General features: G+C 48.6%; 1 protein-coding gene across 1 annotated transcript in view; it reads right to left on the bottom strand.

Annotated features, from left to right (window-relative positions):
* The window catches only part of LOC108292367 (solute carrier family 2, facilitated glucose transporter member 9-like), a 54,268-nt gene extending 31,521 nt beyond the window's left edge, over positions 1-22,747 (bottom strand). Inside the window, exons 1-2 of the mRNA XM_037733004.1 lie at positions 22,525-22,747; positions 20,254-20,352 (exon numbers count right to left, since the gene is read on the bottom strand). Of these exons, the coding sequence (XP_037588932.1) occupies positions 20,254-20,352; positions 22,525-22,656 (231 nt within the window). The 5' untranslated portion in view covers positions 22,657-22,747. The remainder of the gene's footprint in view (positions 1-20,253; positions 20,353-22,524) is intronic.
* Positions 22,748-23,319: the final 572 nt, after the last annotated feature.

Below are 23,319 nucleotides of genomic sequence, written 5' to 3'. Positions count from 1 at the left end.
AGTGGGCTGGATGAAGTTGGAGGGCAAGAAAGGGCAGGTCATGTGGGCCTAATAGGACATGGAAGTGAGCCTGGTTTTTACTTGGATTCTACTCTAGATGAAGTGGGAAAGTATTGGAGGGTTTTTGGCAGGGGGAGGATGTGGCCTGGTTTGCCACTTTCAGAGGATTTGCCATTTTCAGAGGATTCCTCTGGCAAGTGGGTGACAGGGGAGCTAGACAGGAAGCCAGGCGCACTGTAAGGGCTCTGCAGCAGTCCAAAGATCATGGAGGCCTTCACTAAGCAGTGGACATGGAGGGAAGCGGATGGATTTAAGGTGGATTTTGAGAGCAGAATAGGCAGGACTTCTGAGTGATTGGCTCGAGGTTTGAGAACAGTGGGTGTAGCAGAAAGTGAAAGAAGAACACAGAAGACTCCCAGGTTTCAGACATAAGCAAATGGTCCGATGGCAGGAAACAAGGTGAGGAGGGGAGACACCTTCTGCCTGTGAGGTATTTATCTTCTGTTTTCTCTTTCTTTCTGGCTTCACAACTATCTTACTCATAGCATGGAGCGAGAATAGAATATATTATCAACGGCTACAGCTATTCCTATTGATGAAGTTTCCAGAACTGGATGCACAAGATACTGATCTACATCACCCACTGGCTCATTCAACAAACATGTGCTGACTGCTGGGCCCTGAACCAAACGCAGAAATAAACTGAACATAACCCTGATCTCAAAGATCTTCCATCCCCTGGAACTGATAATGCATCATCTCATTTAAGGATGCTCTTGGCTACAAGTAACAGGAAAGCTCAACTCAAAGTAACTGAACGATGAAGACACTTACAGAAATGCAAATTTACAGGAGTGATGAGCTTCAAGAACGGCTGATCTGGTGGCTCAGTAACGGCCAAGAATCCAGATGCCTCCAAAACTCACTCTGCTTTCCATAGCTTTGACCTCATCCTAAGAGGGCATCCACTCGCAATTGTAGGCTAGCTACCAGCAGCAGTTTTGGCCACATGCCTTTCTACTCATGCATGGCTGGAGACAATAATCTTGGCTTCTCATAGATCTCTTGGTGCTAAAAGGAACTTTCCTGGAACCTTCTAGCAAGCTTCTCTTTATATCTTACTGGCCAGAGTTGGGGCACAGATCCCTTATTAATCCACTGTGGAATGGGACCCATCAGCCTGTACCTCTGCTCCTGAATTCCTTTCCTTTATCTGCTCCTCCTCACCTCAGTGAATGAGACCACCATTTTCCAGTTGCTCAGCCAAAAACCACGAAGTTATTCTTAACTCCTGCCCTTGATACAGTCTCCTCAACTAATCCACCCTCACTCATCCCTGACTGCTAGGGTTGTTAGATACTGATCTACATCTTCCAGTGACTCATTCAACAAACATGTGCTGACTACTGGGCCTTGAGCTAGATACAGAGATAAACTAAATGTAACACTGGATCTCAAAGATCTTCCATCCACTGGAGCTGATAATGCATCGTATCATTTAAGGATGCTCTTGGTTCAAGTAACAGGAAAGGTCAACTCAAAATAACTGAGCAATGAGGGCACTTACAGAAATGCAGATTTACAGGAGTGGTGTGCTTCAAGAACAGCCCATCTGGTGGCTCAGTAATGGCCAAGAATCCAGTTGCTAACCCCACACCTCCAGATTTATATATTAAAGTCCTAACACCCCACATCTCAGAATGGGTCCTTATTTGAAATAGGGTCATTGCAGATATAATTAATTAAGATGAGGTCATATTACAGTAAAGCCCACCCTACTCCAATATGACTGGTTTCCTTTATAGAAAGAGGATTCAGAGACAGAGAGACACTGGTAGAGTGAATTTTGTTCTGCCTCCAAACTTCATATGTTGAAGTCCTAACCCTTAGTACCCCAGAATGTGACCTTATTTGGAGACAGAGTTTTTACAAAGCGAATAATATTAAAATGAGGTCATTAGAGTGGGCCCTAATCCAATATGACTGGTATCCTGAAAGAAAGAGGAAATACGGAGTTAGACAGGCGCAAGAGGAAGATGATGTAAAGAGGCATATGGAGAAGATGGCCATCTGTAAGCCAGAGAGAGGGGGCTGAAACTGAGCCTTCCTTCAAAGCCCTCAGAAAGGACCCACTCTGTGAACACCTTGATCTTGGACTTCTGGCCTCCAGAACTACGGAATAATACATTTCTGTTCTTTTAGTCACTCAGTCCATGGCACTTTGTTATAGCAGCTATAAAAAACTAATATTTTGCCTGGCTTCCAAAAGGCTTCTCACCACTTCCACCATTCCATCACTCAACTGGTCCAAACCGCCATCCCTTCAATGGAGCTACCAAAACACTGATTCCTAAACCCTCATCAGAGTGCTGCCGGCAGCCTTCTGAATGGGTACTGTGTTCTCTCTCAGTGGCTGGACACTTAGTCAATGTCAAGGCTTTCTGTCATCTATAGGATATTTATCTGCCTTTCAGGCTCCCCAGCATCAGAAGCCCTCTGCCTACTTGGGAGAATTTCCTGCCTTAGAATCCTTAGCGGGAAACAGAGGACACATCACTACAGAAGCTAAACATGCCAGGCATGTGCTCTCCCAGAATCCCCTGTAGCTAGAAGTGGACATATGACTAAGGCTCAGCCAATCAGACACTGGAACGTTGACCAAGGCACTAGTGGGGCTAAGACATGGGGCTGAGGAGGATTCTCCAGCAGCAGAGGGAGCTCCAGCGGGATTGGGTTTGGGGGCAGCAGCAGGGGAACTGCAGTGTTCTGTGCCAGTGGTACAGTCAACAGCAGTGGTGGCTGCCAGGGAGCCCACAGGACCAGCTCTGCAAGTGATTTAGGATAGTATCTCCAGTTACAGAGCTTCCAGGACTGGCTCTCCAGCCCTCCCCCTGATGCTGTGAGCAACCCGCTCTTTTATCAACAACTTTTTTAGGTTTAATCAGATAAAGTTGATTTTGTTCCTTACAACCATGGAAATATGGAAAGTCTAGCAAAGCACATAAATAACCGCATTTCATCCTCATGACAACCCTAATGGTTAAAGCCCTCCTTTACAAACAACGGGCCTGAGAGTTATATAACCCATCCACAGTCACTTATGTGTGCCCGAAGGACTTTTGTCCTGGAGCTGCCTAACTTCAGGGCACAAATGCAACTGCTCCACAAACTGAACTCTTGAACTCATGATTAAGATGTGAAAGTTAAGCAGATAAATCTAATGATGCATTTATTGATTTAAGAGTAAATATTGGCTGGGTGCAGTGGTTCATGCCTGTAATTACAACGCTTTGGGAGGCCAAGGCAGGCAGATCACCTGAGGTCAGGAGTTTGAGACCAGCCTGGCCAACAGGGTGAAACCCCATCTCTATTAAAAATACAAAAATTAGCCAGGCATGGTGGCACACGCCTGTAGTCCCAGCTGCTCAGGAGGCTGAGGCCGGAGAATCACTTGAACCCTGGAGGCAGAGGTTGCAGTGAGCTGAGATCACACCACCGCACCCCAGCCTGGGTGACTGAGCAAGACTCTATCTCAAAAAAGAAAAAAGACGGTAAATATCAACTATATCACCTAAGCCCTTGCCATGGGCTGGATACTCTGTCAGACCCTGGTGAATACAGCAGCAACTACCCCCAAGGAGCACAGAGTCTAGTGGGAGAAACAGTGATGATTGCTAAGGCCAAGGATTAGAAGGGCCACAGGAAGACAGGTGTAGAGGACACCCCAAGGGCTACTGCAAGTACATACAGAGTAAAGACCCTTCAGAGAATCTGGCATAAGTAATGAGTAGCCAGGACTTCACTGCCACCCCTCCTGCCACCTGATAAATGGGAGACCTCCACATGTGCAAGGTCATTCTTGCACGTGAACGTGCTCCCTACGGCACTCTTATACTAATTCAAGCAACTGCAGCTTTCTTGCAAGGAATCTGGCTAATACCCACCCTCGAAGGCCTCTGATGACCACTCTTGCAGTAATGACTGGTTTCCTGGAATTAATGTAAGGAAATGAAAAGGATGCTGTTCAGGAGGAAATTTTCTTTTTTCCTTTGTGTTGCACTGCTCTCAGGAGCCTGGTGGGAAAAGAGAGGGTTTTCAGCTCACCCACTGCCAAGCGTTGCTTTGGGAGGCTGCAGGAGTTTCTTACTGTGACTTTGAGAAATGGCCGCCAGAAGCCTCTATAGAATCGGGAGGGGTCTGGAAGACTTGCCGCTTGGCCTGGGTCCCCTGCAGGAACACATTTCTCAAAAGTTCCCCGAAAGCTGTTTGTTAAGCAATGCTTTGGGCAACTGAATGTCTTCCGGTCCGAATTCAGCAATGGCCCAGACGAAAGGCCTTGTTACCACAAGGCTGAAGCCGGTAATGAAGTTTACTCAGAGAACCCACTGCACAAATATTCCCCAAGCTTGAGATTTGTGAACCTCACATATGTGAACACGTGACTTGCCAGGCATGATACAGAATGGGTGCTTAAATAAGAATTTGTGGGCTGGGCACGGTGGCTCATGCCTGTAATCCCAGCACTTTGGGAGGCCGAGGCAGGTGGATCATTTGAGGTCAGGAGTTTGTAACTAGCCTAGCCAACATGGTGAAACCCATCTCCACTAAAAACACAAGAATTAGCTGGGCATGGTGGCGAGTGCCTATAATCCCAGCTTCTCAGGAGGCTGAGGTAGGAAAATTGCTTGAACCCGGGAGGCAGATGTGGTAGTGAGCTGAGATCACGCCATGGCATTCCAGCCTGGGCAATAGAGTGAGACTCCGTCTCAAAAAAAAAGAATTTGAATTTTGAGTTTCTGCTGTGCGGCAGTAACCACATAACAATAGCAGGTAACTCACACATCATAGTTACAATATGCCGTGTACTATTCTAAGAACTGGAGGCATACTGACTCACTTCCTGCCCTCCACAAGGGTACTATTCGTTACTGCTGTTTTGGGCAGATGAGGTATCTGAGCCACAGAGCCACAAAGGACCCTCCCAACCTCACACCACTGACATGCAAGGTCACCAGGAGTCAGCCCCAGGGAGCCAGGATCCAGAGTCCATCTCTTAACCATTAGTTTATTTCAACTCTAAGTATAGAAAATACAAAGATGATGGTATCAATACCCTCTATTTTAGGGGAGAAGAGAAGAGATGGAATGAAGATTGGTTGACTGCTAAGTATGTATCAGACATCTGTATATCTCATCTCAATCCTTGTAGCCAACCTGAGAAGTTTCATTCACAACAGAGAACTCTGGGGTGGAGGAACACATCCCATAGCCATGCCAAAGATGGTGGAACTGCAGAGCCTGCTAGACCTCACAGTGCTCTCCTCTTCCTGGACACACTGCCAGGCCACCTTACCCAGTCCCTTGCATCTAGGTGGGGCCATATGACTACTTCTCAAGTAAGGAGTGTGAGTATAAGGGACATGTGTCACTTCTTCACCAAGGCATTGAGAGTCTATTTGCCTGCTCTGCCCCACACTTGCTCCGGTCAGCTGGCCAGCCACAGAGGAACCAGCAGAGGACTCCAAAGTCCTAGAGAATGGTGGAGCCACTTCACTGAAGGAACCTGGGTCCCTGAATGGCTTCATGGAGCAGTGTTCCTGCTCATCTGCTTCAAATGAGGTGATAAGAGTGGGAACTTTCTGAGATACAGGACTTGTTTATTATAGCAGCAAGTTTACCCTGCTGACACAATCAACCCGACCACAGAGCCCATGCCATCACAATTGCACCGTGACCTGAGGCTTCAAGAAGGAGGAGAGATTTAGGCCAAGTCATGAAGTTGTGGAGATATAAACCTTTACCCAGAGAATTTGATTCTGTTTGAGGGAAACATTCTGCAATAAAAATTTGCTTTAAGATCATTGTGGTAGGTAACCTCTAAGCCTGCTTTGAGATGTCTCACTCATTCCTATCTCATGTGGGATTCCTTGTTTTACTTTTTCATTCAGCCAACAACTACAAGGCACATTCCTGTATCTTTCTGTCTGACTTTACAGGAATGCTTCCTCAGTACTAGGGGCCCAGCTTCCCATCCCGTCTTCTAGATACAGACTCTGCTGTTTCTTGCCTTCAAGGAGCTCAAGATCTTGCAGAGACAGTAGCCAAGTAGACACACAATTATAACATGAGGTAAAAATGCCATGATAGCAGGAAACCAAGAAAGGCTGTGGAACCCAAGTCAAGCAAGCAGGAAGAACGGATGGAGTAGGCTCAGTTGGAGGATGACAGACAGAGTGAACAGAATTCTTGAAGGTGCAGAAACTGGAGGCCACAGGTTGCCACAGAAGAGCTGTAAAAGACTCAGTGGGTTGAAAGGTAGCCTAGCAGAAGGTTGGAGGCTGCCTCTACCCAGCTTTGCCTGCCAGCCTCAGGCATCTACACAAAATTCTGTGGGCACCGGGGAGCCATTGGAGGATTTTAGCATGGAATTGACAGCTCTAATTTGTGGTTAAGAATGTTCTTTATAGGTGCATGTGAAGGCCATTTCAAGGATTAGACTAGGGGCTGCTAGGCCTGTTAGGAAGCTCCTGCAATTGGTATGAGATGATGAGTCTGATCAAAATTTCAGTGAGCTTATCCAGAAGTATTGATATTACGGCTAGTACTAACTAGACCCTAAACCATAAACAACTGAATAAGAGGCTACGTGGTTAAAGCAAAGAAGGCTTAACAAAGAGTCAGGAGTTCTGGGTTTAACACTCGCTTGCTCCACTGAGTCTTTCTGTGGCCTTGGGTGATCTTCGGCACTCCGTGTGCCTCTCTGTCAGTGTTGTCAATGTTAAGGGATTTGGGAATTGGCTTTATTCCACTCTCAACTCTGCTATTTCTTTGCTGGATGATCTTGATTAAGTTACTTAACCTCTCTGTGCCTCGCATTCCTCATCTGTTAAATCATTGCCCTCCTTAAGGAGTTATTGTGAGGATTTAATGAGAGAACGAAGATACAGCACAGTGCTGGGTCGATATGAAGTATATAACAAAAACCGGAAGTTGGAGTGGTGGATGGATTGGTGGGCGTGTTGTTGATATTATTTCTGCATTTGTAAAATAAGGGACCTAGAACTCATTTATTTGTCAGATTTAAGAATCCATGAATCACTTACCATTATCTCCCAGGCCAAGAATTTGGGGGGCAAGTTTCTGGATAAAAAATTGAACTCTGCAATTCCCAGCCAAGAAGGCTGGCTTACAGCATCTCCAAATAATAAAAGAAATTGCCAGACAATGGGAGGCAAATTACCTCACAGCCTGTTTAACAACGTTAATGTACCTTACTGATTCACAAAGAGCCTATCATGAACTCACTTGGAATTATTCTCAGGAGTGCTATAAAAATACACAGAAGTAGAACACTTGGTGGCTGGGCCAGAGTACACACACCATTGCATAAGAGAGTAAGTCATGCCCACAGTGCCTTCGGGCTTTATAAAGACAGTCTGCACCACTGAACACACTGGTGCAGGGAAGAACGCAGTTCAGACGTCCTTAAAAAAGTGCCCATTGCTGACCCAGGCCCTCTGAAGTTAGAGCCATACAAGAACAAATTCCACAAGCCCAGCAGTGCTATCTAAAGTCGCCTGGCTCCCCGAGGTAATGCCTCCTGTGCAGAAAAGAGCTTGCACAGTAGGCCTGAGTCGGCTCTTCCTAGAAAGACCTGCTGCCAGGTAAGCCTCAGGCTTGCATCCAGGAACTTGGGTGTTGGAAGGGTTGCCACACTTCCCAGATCTGATAAGTGTGACTCACTGTACCTAAACTGCGCAACAGTGTGGTTTATGCTGTCTCAGTGTGGTTTATATCTGCTTTCCTTCTGGGAATCTGGAATTGCCTGTATGCCAAGCAGAGAGTACCCATGTGACCACCTCCCAGTAAAAAACCCTGGACTCTGAGTCTCTAATGAGTTTCCTTGTTAGACAGATTTCACAGGGGTTGTCACAGCTCGTTGCTGTGGGGATGATGCGTGTCCTGTGGGGCTCTGCTGGAAGAGTTCTTTGGAGCTTGCCCCTGGTTTCCTCTGGACTTCACCCCTGCGCCTTTTCCTTTGCTGACTTGGTGCTGGGTTCCACCACAGTGATCAGTCATAGCTGTGAGTACTACCGCATTCCTGTGCTAGCGCCTGTGACACACGCCAGTGAATCATTGCTACCTGGGGATGGTGTTGGGAGACCCCAGCACACCTTCCCTGTCCTAAGGAAAACAGCTCCCATTTTGGCTTGACTTGATCATTCGTCTGCAGGTTTGTGGTGTTTGTTTCCTTCTCCCCATGTGATCCTCCCAGGGGAGGCTGGCTGACTGATTGACTGGGAAAGGCTCCTGTGCCTCTAGACACCTGAGACTATTTTCTTCCCATAGCTGGCTTTCGGCATGAAATGAAACAGGGTGAAAAAGGAGACATCGGTTATAAGCAACAGCCAGGCAAGTAAGGCTTTCAGAGCCCCCTGGGTTTTCCCTCAACCACTTTGTAGTGAGGGGCAGCCAAATGCTTGGGTTTAATTAGATAAAACATAAAGAAGGTAGGTTTCATTGTCTATTTGGCCCCAGGCAGAAGCACCCCCAATATCATTCTTATTCAATCACAATCCTGAGCCTTCCTCCTGCTGAATGAACGTTCTTCTGAGAGGTCCTAGAGCTGTGTTTACAGGCGACAGTGCATTTACGCAGACTGGAGATGATATTTTGGTCTCCTTCCTGCAAATCCTCCAGTTGGCCAATCAAATTGTCTTCATTACCAATCAAATCACCTCCGGCTGCTTAAGTAGCAGGGGCCCTGTCTGCAACATCCATTCTGGAATAACTCATTTGTAGAACAGGAATAAGAACCCCTAGCTTGTAGATGAGGCTGCCACAAGGATGAAATAAGGTGTGTGAAGTCCTGAGCATGATGTCAGCGTACAGCAGGTGCTCAATAAATTTCAGGGTCTTCCCCTGTGGGTCAGAAATAGGGTGCTTCTAGTTTCACTTGTCTGGCTTGTTCACACCAGCAGCTGTGCCACTCCAGTGATGCCCCCTCCAAGTTTCCCCACCTCCCATCTTGCTGGATCAGCTATCCCCAGCTCTCTGGCTGCAGCAACCACTCCCCATACCACACTAAGCTGAGCTTCCTTGAGATTTGATGGGACCGAGGTCCTTTCCCCATTTGGCTCAATAAAGGCATTTTTCTTGGAGAAACTTTATGAAATGAGAAAATTCTATAACAAAGAGGCAGGTCATCCAGCTCTAATACCTAGGACCTCCAGGGCATGGTCCAGGGAGGGTTGGCACCCACAGCCAGGGACACCTGGACACCAATGCCCCAGGCTGGAAAAGGTCCCTGGGCTCCCATCAGTCAGCAGCTGTGCTGGCTCTGATCAAACCAAACCAAACAATGACTCACAGCTCCCAATTTAAACAATGCAGCAGTGTCTCATATTAGAGAAAAATTGGAAACAACCTCAGAGGCCCGCATTAGGAAGATGGGGCATCATGGGAGGCAGCTCCACATGGCTGTAAAACATCCTGGTGATGGAGAACTTTCACTAGCACTTACACTACAAATAGTAAGCCAAAAAAGAGGGTATTAAACAGCGTATATGGATGATCTTTGGAAAAAAGAGTGGATTTAGATGAAACATTAAAAGCAGCCTCTGGATGGAGTCTGGGTTTTGACTATGTTCAGACCCAAGGGTACCGTCTATTAGCTAGGTAGCCTTAAGCCAGTCACTCGATCTCTCCCTTATTTGTAAAATGGGGTTATCAGCATAATATCTGCCATGCGGGGCTGGTACACAAATGAGAGACATCGTCTCTCACTCACAGAATGACATCTGTATGCACAGCTTCATTATCAAATTTCTGTGCTGTTTTTTTTTTTTTTTCTAATGGAAGTCTGTTGCTTTTATAGTTACTGAGATAAAGTGAGACGAAAGTAAGAGGAAAAATGAAAAGGGCAGGGGGTGAGGGGATGAGACTCTGGAATTCAGAGCTACCATTTCATAGACATACAGCCCGTTGTTTCTGCAGTGAAAAAATGCACAGTGCCCTCCTGTAATCTCAGCCCTCTTCCACCAAAGTGTTGAGCCCTGCTACGCCTCCCCCTCGCCCAAAGCAGAACTTATTTATGTCATTTGAAACAATCTATGCTCATGATTCCCTCCTGGTTTCCTTGAGAATGGGTCTCAGGCCACACCAGAGGCACCTGCCATAGTTCATGCTTCTTTCTCTAAGAGTGCTGGGGTTCCCAGAGCAGCCTGCTAAGATGGCATTGTGGGGTGGGATTCATTGAAAGCACCAGAACTTGCTTTTGCGTTCTCTCTCTGCTGGCTCACTTAAATTCTTCTTTGATCAGCTTCTAACATCTGCGGTTAATTGGGCAGTTCTACCCTTATAGAGAAAAATGTTGATTTTGCTTTTTATTACCATTTGTTTATCTGCCCTTAGGGATGGATCAGAGAGGGGAAAATAATAGAATACACCATTTATGCTGAGGAATTTATGGGAAGTCAAGTTAATTTCTCTACAGAAACCCTGGGCTTAAATACTAACACCGTGGGGGATGAGAGTCTTGTCTCCCCTCCCAAAAAGACAAAACATTGCCAACTCAAAAACCACTGGAAAGGTGAGTAATTTCTTATAAAAGACATTCAGTATCATTTGTGTGACTGCTAGTGTTGTATCAAATAAGTCCTAATTTATATTGGTTGGTGCGGAGCCAATGAGTTAGACTCCTAAATTTAAATTCTCATTCAGTCTTTCTCACTCCTTCCTTCCCTCATTCAATAATTCATTCAACAAACATTTTTTGGGCATTTTATGTTTATATATGCATTCGTGTAATGTACATCTTATATATATAGTAGACAATTGTGTACTAAAGTTTGGCTGCCCTTTGTCCCTAGTTCTTGGGATGTAGCCTGTGAATTCTTGGGATTCTTGAGTTATTCATGGTGGATCTCTTAGAACCGCCTTGATAGTGTATGTTAATGAGATAACTCAGGATGGGGGTTGGCCATGCCAGAAAGACCAGCCATGGGATAGAGGGTTGGGGCTTTGAGCAGAGTGACATCAACCCTACCTCCAGGGAGAAGAGGGGGACCAAAGACTGAGCTCGACCTTATGGCCAATGACTTGCTCAATCACACCTACATGATGAAATCTCAATAAAAACTCAGAATGGAGCTCGGGTGACCTTCCCTGATAGACAGTACTCTGTGGGTGGAGAGAGAACACTAGAGCTGGAATCCTTACAGATCTTGCTCTGTGATCGCTTCTTGTGGCTTATTCTGATTTGTATACTTTTTGCTATAATAAAGCTGTAATTCTAAGCATAACACTTCCTGAGTTCTGTGAGTCATTTGGGCAAATTATCAAATCAGAAGGGGTAGTGAGAACCCCCAAATGTGTTACCATATTTTCAGAAGTGTGGCAACCCTGGGAACCCCTGAGCCTGTGGCTGGTGTCTGAAGTGAGGGGAGTCTTGTGTAAGCCTGTGCTCTTGTGAGGTTTGGCCTAACTGGCTAGTTAGCATAGGGGGTCATGGCAAAGCTTTGTGCGAGGTACTTTGATAGACTCCAGGGAAACAAATGAAGTATTGTTTGGGAAGACACTTTGATCTGTACAATCCTCATTGCTATACTTTTGCTAAGTCTCCAAGTACTTCCCCTGAGCCGCAGGCCAGGAACTGTACAAACAGGCACCAAGGTCACTCTCTGTCCTTGTGGTCAGCCCTGAACTGTCCCTCCCCCTCCCCTTCTGTTCCCCAACCACTGCATTCCCTGTCTGTCTCATTTTTATTCTCATTCATGCCTCCTAGTCAACCCACTCATTATCTCAACTTTGGTCCTTTTTTCATGGTGAGTTTTTCTGAACGTCCACCCCAAGTGGTCATTCTGCCTAGGCTGGCTGTTCTCTCAGGCTCATTGCAACGTGGGTTCCTCCTACAGTCAAGGGAAGTGCGTGAGTCCTGGGTCAGGAATCCATCCAGGCCCACCGCCTCCATGGATCAGCTACTCTTGAACCCCACACCCACTGGCTTGATATTTGTCTTGGTTGGGCCCTTTTGGATGAAGTCTGGGCTCCATTTTGTCTACCCTGCCACAGACCTTGCATTTCTTTAGAACACTGCTTCCAGAATCTTCCTGTAGGCAGTGTGGACAACACCCATGAGCAAGAGGAGCTTTGACTCATGCTTTGCCCAGGCACCATCATCCCACGCAGGCCCGTATCAGCCCTGTCTGCCCATTTCAGTACCGAGAGAATGACCCTTGGGGCTCAGAAGCCCCCACTCCAGCCTGTGGGTCTCCATTCAGCCCTCAATAACCTTCAGGTGGATTCTAGACACTGGTGATCACAGGTACCAAGAGGACATCTTTTAGCACACCTCTGGCAATCTTCCCAGACGATTCCAGCAGCACAGTGAAGCAGGTTCCAGTCACTGCAACATTCTCTTACTAAAGGTCAAGGATTACAATGGCATAAATCTGAAGTCATTTGCAGTTTCAGATGAGCACGCTGGCATGCATGACTGACTGAAAATTCAGGCAACGATCATGCTACATTTGATTGGCATGCAGATTAGCCCTGAATTTGGCAGTCTTTTATAATAACTTCAGGATGTTTCAGACAGACAGGTAGGTAGGTAGATGGATAGACAGAAAGTTACAACTATGCCAATTAGAGTTAGTTCCTGGAAACAGAAAGGACAAAGCCTAGACAATCAGCAATACATGAACAAAAGAAAGGAGATTAGAAAACATACATCTTCAGGAAGATTTACCTCCCATTTAGATGCTATGCAGCACAGACTGTGGATTAATTTTAGCCAGCCAGCCCTGTGCCCAGAGGTACAAATGACATAAGGCATCTTCAGCAGACTCCTCCATTTCCTAAAACCTCTAGCACAGGGGTTAGCCAACAATTGGCCAGCAAGTCAAATCTTAAACCACCATCTGCTTTGTAAATAAAATTTATTAGCACATACACCTGCCCAATCATTTACATATTATCGATACCTGCTTTCTCTCTACATAGGAGAGTTCAGTAGATGCAACGGAGACCATATGGCCAAAAAAGCAAAAACCACGCACTACCTGGACCTTCACAGAATATTTGCTGATTCACAGAATGCAGCAGATCAGCCTCGTGGAACAGAAAGAAGGAATACTCGGGAATTAGACAGACCTGGGTCCAAGTCCCCACCTGTGAACAGGGGAGAGGTGGTCCTGGAGTTTTTACATAGGACAGACTCACAGCTGGCAATTTGTTTGAAAGTGAAGAGGTCTAAGGACTTGCCTTGGGTTCACTTTAAATTTAATTGTATCCATTTGCTCATTTAGCAAATATTTTTTAAAAATGCTAACAATGTGTCAGGCATTGTTCTAGGTGCTGGCACTGCAGAAGCAAGGACCCTACTAAAGTGAAGGGAAGGACAGACAAGAAGTAAAGGAACATATCATATCTCAGGTAGTGTTAAATAGCATGAGGAGAAATAAATTCGGTGAGGGCTAAAGCATGATGGAGGGGCGCCATTTTGGATAGGCTGGTTAGGGAAGATAGCTCTGAGGAGGGGAGATCTGAGCAGAGGCCAGAAGTAACCAAAGGAGAGGACACAGGAAAATCAGAAGAGCCCTGAGCCAGCAGGAGCAGGAGCAGCATGTGCAAAGGCCCTGTGGTTCCAGTGTACTGTGGGTTTGAAGGGTAGCAATCAGAGAGAAGGTTGTGTAAATAGAGAAGAGGGAGTGAGGGGGAAAGTGCTGATGATGATGACAGAGTGGTCACAAGGCACCAGGTACCCTGTAGGTCACCACAGTCTCACTTGCTTTCCAGGTATGGTGGGTTTTGAGCAGAGGGACAATATAATCTTCCTTCATTTGTCAAGGATCCCTTTGGCCTTTGGGTGGAGAACTGTAGGAACCAGAAGGGTAACAGAGAAGCTAGTTAGGGTTTAGTCTGCAGAATGAACAGCGGTAGCTGCTCGGGTATTGATCACGGCGATCAATCCACCACCACAGCACAGATAACCCTGAGTTTCAACAGCTAAGGACAATAAAACCTCTTGCCAGTTCATGCGAAGTCCAGTGTGCGTTTAACAGTTCTCTGCCAACTAGGGAAGAAAGAACTGAAGATCCTGTGCGGTGCTGCCAGAAGCCAGGCCTCACGTGGCCTGTCCGCGCCTCTGTTCACATCCCATCCACCAAGCTGGCCAAGGACCCTATGGATGCATGAGCCTCAGGGTTCTCTTCCACATGGGGCATGAAACGTAGTCAGATGCTGGCGATTCTTGGAAAGTCCAATGGCCAGAACACAGATCCGGGTGACTGTGTTGAGGAGAGGCCAGTAAGAATTTTTAGGACATGTCCCATCCTTGGAACTTGGATGCATTGACTTCCCTCAGTCTCCGTTTCCTCACCTTTAAAAGGGGGTTAGTGATGGCTCCCTTGCATATTGTAACAAGGATCCAATGTGTGCACAATCCTGACATGGGCCAAGTGCAGAGCTGGTGCCCAGAGGTGAGTTATTTTCATTTTCAGCATTTCAGAAAGTTTCCAAATATCTGAGGACAGAGGAGCACCGAGCTTTTTTAAGGTTGAGTCCAGACGGCCACAGGGCCGCCGGCAGCTACTGCATGGATTGTTCTAACGGTGAAAGCTGCTTCCCCTGAAGGTAAACGCCCAAGGCCTGGGGTCTGTGCCCCATCACCTGGGCCCCCAGTTATCCAACAGCTGGGGACGTGAGGCTGGCTGGGCCGTGGCCTTGAGAACCTGGCCAGTGCTAAAGCCAGCGCCCCCTCCCATGGGGCAGCACCCACGCACCACCCCCGGGCGGCAGGCTTTGTTCATTATCTCTGTGAGCAGACACCCCCACCCACTATAGGCCAGCACTAGTATCTGCACCTCCTCCGTTCCAAGGGTTTCTCCTCCTTTCAAGAGCCCAGCACGCCAGGTGAAGCCCTGCTCCCACACCCCAACAGCCCGCCAGGCTTGGGTCCTTCCAGCCTGTGTGAGATCCCATTCCTTAGAGTCTCTGCTCTGTTCCTGGTCTCCCTGGTCCTGGGGCTGCCTCACGCACCCATCCCCATGCCCACTGAAGGGGAAGAGAGAACTCGAGGTGATCGCTGGACTCTGGGCTGAGCTCCTGCAGCTTCACGTGTCCTTTCATGTCACAGCGACCTCACAAGGGGCTCCACGCCAGCACTCTGCAGAGGCATCTACGTGGGAGGGCCTCCCAGGGAGAGCCTTGGCCCTCAGCCTGCTCACAGCCTGCTCATAGCCTGTGTGGTTCTGGCTCGTGCTCCTGTCCTGGCCTCTGCAAACTTTCTAGTCTGGCCTCAGCTCCCCTTTCCAGCCTCTACCTTCCCACTCCCTTGGACCCCACATCCAGCTACCCTTAGGTCTTCACAGTTCCCAGAAAGCCTTAAGCTCTCTCTTTCAAGCCCAGGGAGGCCCCGCTGGTCTCCCCAGGTAGAATAAACCTTCAGCTGTCCTGTGGCTCCATGCAGCCTGCTTCACTGTCTGCTGATTATCTACTGAGCATCTGTCACTGCTGCTGGTCTGGGAGCACCTCAAGGACATGGACATGTGTCCTTTTCATCTTTCTACCCCAGCCCCTAACCACATGACACAACAAGGACAACACCCAGGGAAGGGCGCTGAAGGATCGCCTGAACAGCTGCCCCTCTTCTCACAAAGCAACACGAGTAAACACAAAACGTCAGGACCTTTAGGCAGAGCAGAGAAGAGCCTACATGACCCGAAACCCCATAGGGTGGGGAAGAGCTAGGGGAGTGGGTCTAGCTACTAATACAGCTGTCTTTGGTTTCTCAGTTGGATTAGGTCCTTTATGAGGATTGCTTTATGAGCGCCTGAGGGAGGAAGGGGTCAGAACAGGATTCAGACAATCACAGCTTCCTACTTGTAACACATGGCAGCATCATCCACCTTGTTCTTGAGGCCCTAGGGTTGTTGTAGGGAAGCCTTGCATTGCCTTTGGTTGGCAGATGGGCAGGTAAGCAGCCCTGGGCTGGCTGTGGCTCCTCTCATCTCCCCTTATTCCTCTTTGCCTTTGGTGATCAAGCCATACTCCCCCATGGCTGCCATTAATGGTCAGGGGCAGGAAGGAGGGGCAGAGGGCAGGGCATGGGTCTTGGGTTAAGACAGACCTGGGTTTGGACTCCACCTCTGTCACCTCCTGGCTGTGTGATCCTGGGCAAGCTGTTTAAATGCTGAGCCTCTGTTTCCTTGTTCATGAAATGAAGGTCATATCAAGAATTAGCTACCTTGAACTGAATTGTGTCCCCTCCAAAAACGTTGCATGATTTTTGTTGCAATGATAGGGCATGTTGAAGCCCTAACCCCTGAAGTGATGGTATTTGGAGATGAGGCCTTTGGGAGGTTACTGGCATTAGTGGAGGTCATCGGGGCGGCCTCAAGGTGGGATGAGTGTATTGCTCTCTTGAACTTTTCCTCTCTGCCATGTACAGACAGTGGGAAAGAGGCCATCTGCAGAAGGAAGGCCATCTGCAGACAACGAATCCACTGGCACTTTGATTTGGGATTTCCAGGGTGCAGAAAGATGGGAAAATAAATGTCCATTGCTGAAGACCCCAGCTCCCATTCCCCCAGGCACTGGCACATCACACTCTACCAACTTCCTAATTTGCTACCATGTTGGCCCAGCCAGGCCTTTGTGTATGTGCTTCAGCTCCCCACCTCCCTCTGACACCTGTGGAAATCCTACACATCCCTCAAAACTCAACTCAAATACCACTTCCTCCAGGTTGCCATCCCTGATCCCCAAAGTTGGACACATTGTAGACTTTTAGCAATGCTTGCTGAATGAATGAGTGAGTAACAGGATTGCTCCTTCCTCATGTTCACGATCAGTTCTTGAACCCAAATAATTCTATGCCAGGTGCAAGTTTCTCATATCCACAAACCATGAGCGCAAAGGTTCTCCCCACTCTCCGCTGGATGTTTTGATGAACTTTCAAGATGAAACAAGAGTCCAAATTTCCAGTCCTCTTTCTAAGACAAATACGGACAACCCAGATCCCCGTCTCAGGATGACATCATAATGACAAAATCAAAGATCACTGACTGCTGCTGGTGCCTCTGGAAGCCATCTAGGCCCCCTGTTTTTAAACCATTTTTAGCAACAGAACTCAAAACTGTCAGAGAATTAACAGCATTTTTTAAAAACAGAACTCCTATTCACAATTGCTACAAAGAGAATAAAATACCTAGGAATACAGCTAACAAAGGATGTGAGGGACCTCTTCAAGGAGAACTACAAACCACTGCTCAAGGAATAAAAGAGGACACAAACAGATGGCAAAACATTTCATGCTCATGGTTAGAAAGAATCAATATCATGAAAATGGTCATACTGGCCCAAAGTAATTTATAGATTCAATGCTATCTCATCAAGCTACCATTGACCTTTTTCACAGAACTGGAAAAAACCACTTTAAACTTCATATGGAACAAAAAGAGAGCCCACATAGCCAAGACAATCCTAAGCAAAAAGAACAAAGCTGGAGGCATCATGCTACCTGACTTCAAACTATACTATAAGGCTACAGTAATCAAAACAGCATGGTGCTGGTACCAAAACAGAGATATAGACCAATGGAACAGAACAGAGGCCTCAGAAGTAATACCACACATCTACAACCATCTGATCTTTGACAAACCTGACAAAAACAAGCAATGGGGAAAGGATTCCCTGTTTAATAAATGGTGTAGGGAAACCTGGCTAGCCATGTGCAGAAAGCTGAAACTGGACCCACTCCTGACACCTTACTCTAAAATCAACTCCAGATGTTGATTTTAGATTTAGACATAAGACATAACACCATAAAAACCCTAGAAGATTACCTAGGCAATACCATTCAGGACATAGGCATAGGCAAGAACTTCATGACTAAAACACCAAAAGCATTGGCAACAAATGCCAAAATAAACAAATAGAATCTATTTAAACTTAAGAGTTTCGGCACAGCAAAAGAAACAATCATTAGAGTGAATTGGCAACCAACAGAATTGGAAAAAAATTTTGCAATCTACCGATCTGACAAAAGGCTACTATCCAGAATCTATAAAAAACTAAAGCAGATTTATAAGAAAAAAACAAACCAATTCAAAAGTGGGAAAAGGATATGAACAGACACTTTTCAAAAGAAGACATTTATGAGGCCAAGAAACATATGAAAAACTGCTCATCATCACTGATCATTAGAGAAATGCACATCAAAACCACATTGAGATACCATCTCACGCCAGTTAGAATGGTGATCATTAAAAAATCTGGAGACAACAGATGCTGGAGAGGATGTGGAGAAACAGGAACACTTTTACACTGTTGGTGGGAGTGTAAAGTAGTTCAACCATTGTGGAAGACAGTGTGGCAATTCCTTAAGGATCTAAAAATACCATTCAACCCAGCAATCCCATTACTGGGTATATACCCAAAGTATTATAAATCGTTCTATTATAAAGACACATGAACATGTATGTTCATTGTGGCACTGTTTACAGTAGCAAAGACCTGGAACTAACCCAAATGCCCATTGATGATAGACTGGACAAAGAAAATGTGGCACATATACACCATGGAATACTATGCAGCCATAAAAAAGGATGAGTTCATGTCCTTTGTAGGGACATGGATGAATCTGGAAACCATCATTCTCAGCAAACTAACACAAGAACAGAAAACCAAACACCACATGTTCTCACTTATAGGCGGGTGTTGAACAATAAGAATATATGGGCACAGGGAGGGGAACATCACACACTTGGATCTGTTGGGGGGTGGGGGGCTCGGGGAGGAACAGCGGGGCATGGGAAGGTTGGAGAGGGATAACATGGGGATAAATTCCTGATGTAGGTGACGGGGGGATGGAGGCAGACAATGGCATGTGTGTACCTATGCAACAATACTGCAAGATCTGCACATGTACCCCAGAACTTAAAGTACAATTAAAAAAAAAAAAAAAAAAAAAAAAAAAAACAGAACAGAACTGACCTGCACAAATAGTGCTTAGATCCCTGAGGCACCTCTGCAAAATTCCAGGGCTCCTGGGAACCTTTGAGACTCACTGTCCCAGGCTTCCCCTGCCTTTTGTACACAAGGATGCTGGACTCCCAAGCAAGAAAAGCCTGGAAGGCACCCAGGGCTGTCCTTGGTCTGCTTCCTGTCGGTCCCCAAAACAGCCTGTGCTCCAAGAACCTGGAGCTCCCCACATTCCCCGATGTGTCCTACACCCCAGGCTTCCATCTCTCACTCCACCTCCAAAACTTGGTCAGGCATTAGTTCCTGCAGGAAAGCTTCCCTCACACCTCCATCCTGCCCTTACCCGTGGGTGGTGGTAGGTCAAAGCCAAAGCCAGCAGCCATGGAATAGCACCTAAACCTTACAGCCTAGGTAGGTGGGACTCAACCTTTAACTGGGAACCAGAGGCACAACGTGAAGAGGGCCTGGGGGAATTGCACCTGGATCTGACTTCAGAGTGAAACAAAAGCCAAAGATGGGTCTTATCCAGCAGACACCCAAGTGGCCTCTGGTTGTAATTTAAAGTCAACAAAAACAGGCCAGGCACAGTGGCTCAAGCCTATAATCCCAGCACTTTGGGAGGCCAAGGCGGGCAGATCACTTGCGGTCAGGAGTTCCAGACCAGCCCGGCCAACACGGCAAAACCCCACCTCTCCTAAAAATACAAAAATCAGCCGGGCAGGGTGACAGGCGCCTGTAAATCCCAGTTAGTGGAGAGGCTGAGGCAGGAGAATCATTTGAACCCAAGAGGTGGAGGTTGCAGTGGGCTGAGATCATGCCACTGCACTCCAGCCTGGGTGACAGAGCAAGACTCCATCTCAAAGATAGAAAAATAAATAAATATCAACAACAACAAAACAAATCAAGAAAATGTCCTAGTTTCCATACATAAGGCCCCTCCTGCTCCTTTCCCTGGCATTAGGGCCCAGAGGATCCCCCCACCCCTGCCTCCCCAGGACTTCCGAAACCCCCTTCATCTGGTCTCCCAACTTTCTCCCAGGACACCCACCCTCCAGCCGCAAGAACTGGCATGCCCCCCGCCCCCGGCCCCCGTGTCATCACTGTCTGTTTCTGTGTCTCCCCTCCCCCCCGAGCGGAGGCTGGTCCCTGTCCCCGCGGTGTCTCGCGCCGCGAGCTCTGCAGGAGGGGGCGCTGGGGCCCAGGGCCCGTGCGCACCCGAAGGTTTCCGCGGGGCCGCAGCGCCCTCTGCCGGGCTTGCCGCGCACTCACCGGGGTGGGGGCATTCACCACCGACAGGTTGTAGCCGTAGAGGAAGGAGGAGCCGAAGGCGCCGGCGAGGGAGGCCACGAGGAGCGAGCAGGACCAGTCCTGGGGGAGAGGAAAGCACGTCAGAGGCGGCACCGGGCGAGCTGCCAGGGCAGAGGGACGGCCTGGGAAGGCCTCCCCTCCTCAGCTGGGGCAGGCCTTCCCGGGGAGAAGTCATTGTCCTTGGCCGGGCTGGAGACGGAGGGAAGGGACGCTAGTTGGGGACCTGCGGACAGGGCTCTCGTTCCGGTCCGCGTGCGCAGGCCGGGCGTCCTCGGGTCCAGCGGCCACGCCCTTGCCTTCCTCCCAGGTTCAGTGAGGATCCCCGAAACGCAGACCTAACGTTTTCAGCAGGTGCTCTGAGCAGTTCCACAGGATCGTTTTAGCTGAATTTGGTGAGTGTCTGACCTGGACAGAAAAAAGCAAAGCCAGACTCCGAGCACTGTCAGCCAGGCGCGATTCTAAGCACTTTCTGCACACTGCCTCTGAGTCCTTAGATCAGTGTTGTTTTATCCTGTATTACAGACGAGGAAAGAGGGGCCTGAAACCGTGGCCGGTGGTATCTGGGTTGGGGACTGGAGTCCAGGTGGCCTGGCTGCAGTGCCCCTGTAGTCACCACTGCACTGCACCGCCTGTCCCCTGCTGACTCGTCACCTGAGTGCGGTGTCCAGGGGCCTGAGGCTGCCGACAGCCACACAGATGTGCGCACATGCACATAATTCCAGGCTGAGGCGTCAATCTACAGGGGCTGGTCCAAGCCTGGGGACAAGGACCTGCAAACAGATGCAAGGTTTGGCACAGAGAACAGGGCATCAGCCCTGGCGTTGTCCTGCCCATGTAAGGATGGCCACCACCAGAACAGGGCCACAGGACAGAAACCCCTGAGCCCCTGGCAAAGGCTGACCAGCTGGCATGAGCCAGGGCAGGAGGAACGGCCATCCTTAGCCGGGCAGGAAATATGGGTCAAGTGGACGGGGACCAGGTGCTCCGGTAGGCACTTTCTTTGCCATCATTTGACAAATTTGTGAATGTGTTGCCTGTTTTGCAAGGCCAGGCCCTGACAAAGCTGTGGGGATGCAGCAGTGAACAAGACAGACAGGTCCATGGTTCAGGGACCTGAATCAGTCAAATCCCATCTGCAAGGGACACGGGTCTCTGATAGCCAGTTCCCTGCTCTGCCCATCTCATGTGTCTCCTCTAGTGCCACCAGCCATGAGATAGAGCGTTGGGGCTTTGAGTCAAGTGATATCAGCTTTACCTCCAGGGACGGTCCCACCACTCAGCTGTAGGAGCCTGAGCAAGTGACTTGCTTTTCTGAGGCTCAGCTTGCCCGCCTGTGAAATGGGATCTCAACAGCAGCACTGGATGCATATGTTGTTGAGGAGCCTGCTGCAGAGGACGTGCTTGGTAGAGGCTGCTGATCACATAGAGGGGTGAGAGGGAGCGTTTGTCAGCCTTGGGGATGGGTGCTGCCAAGTGAAATATGGGACCAGAGTATTTTTCTGCTGTAAGAGGAGCTTGAGCTGAATGGGGATCCCCAATGGAACAGAATCACATTTCAGACAAAACACCTGTTCTCCATCACCCTTCCTCTTTAAACCTGTGCTCTGAGTGTCGGCACAGATTCCGCTTCTTCTGAGTGCCTGGGCCGCACTGGGCATTGTTTCTGTGCACTGTGCCTTTTTTGCTCCCAGCCCTGATGACCTTAGAGGACACAGACTCCTCCCTCATCTGCACCCCATGGATTGGGAGCACCGGGTGTGAAGACCCTGCCAGAGGCTGGTGAAGGGCAGGTGGGGGGCGTCTCCTCTTGCCTCAGCTGTGCTTCCCAGAGCCCCCTGCCCGTGTGGCCCACCTGTGCCCTCCACCTGCTCCCCACTCACTGCAGGGGCAGAGGGTTCCCACTGACCATGGTGCCGCTGCCTGTGCCATGCCCTGGGGAGGGTAAGAAGAGGGGCACCACTGTGCAGGTTCGGGACAGGGCAGTGTTCCACCATGGCCTCGTTTCATGTACACACCCAGCCTACCAGATACACTGTCAGCTGGGGCCTGGAGAGCGTATGCCAAAGTCACACAGCTGGGGAAGTGCCACTCAAACTGGGCCCTCCCTGCCTCAAAGCCCCAGACCTCCCAGCCACATGCTGCCAGGCTGGGGTCGAGTGCTGTCACACGGCTGCCACCCCCGCCTGCCCTCCCCTAGCCCTCCAGCCACGCAGAGCCGGTGTCCGTATTTACCTTTCTTCTCCTCCCACCTGGCACCCCGCTCCTCAGGTGGTCACACTCTGGCAGCGCCCTCCCTGGCCCTGGAGTCCCAGCATGGCTGGTGTCGTCTGTGAGGGAAACTAGGCCCAGTTCCTTGGAATTCATGTTTTGTTTCCTTGGCACTGGTCTTGGTGACCCAGCTGATAGCTCGGCCCAGGGACCCTGGATTCTGCCAAGACATCTCCGTGAATAAGGAGGCAGAGTCCACAGGAAGAAGGGCGGGAGTTTCCGACAGGAAGTGTGGCAATTTGATCATGCCTGAACAGGAAATGGGGCAACATTTTTTTCCCTGCTCCTAAGTTGTTAACAGCAACGAAAGAGTCCAAAAGGGGAAGTCTGTCCTCTCCTGGATCACCACCAGGGGGCGGATTTTTTTTTTCTCAACATCTTTTTATTTTTCTCTCTTAACAAGGCCTGGAGCAGGGTGACTGCCCTTATCCTAGGTTACCTCCCTAATGCTTGGGGCAGAATGGGGAGGTGGCTGACGTTGATTCAGAAGCCTGGGTAGGGCTGTACCCCTGACTCCTCCACTTTTTAACTGTGTGTCCTCAGGCAGGTCACTTTGTTCTCTGAGCTGCCACTTCTACCACTGCAAAATGGAAGATTGACCCCACTCTGATTGTCCTGCAGAATTATTCGGAAGCTCAAATAGAAAACACTCAGCCCCAAGTGGCATGCTGGAAATGAGCGCAGGCTATCCCACAGCCTAGAACAAAGGCAAGGGCTGTGGGTTTGCAAGAAAAAGAATTCGCCTCTTTGGTGTCATTA

The sequence above is a fragment of the Cebus imitator genome, unplaced genomic scaffold, assembly GCF_001604975.1.
Source record: "Cebus imitator isolate Cc_AM_T3 unplaced genomic scaffold, Cebus_imitator-1.0 Scaffold488, whole genome shotgun sequence".
Taxonomy (NCBI): Eukaryota; Metazoa; Chordata; class Mammalia; order Primates; family Cebidae; genus Cebus; species Cebus imitator.
This window is presented reverse-complemented; position numbering and strand designations above follow the sequence as displayed.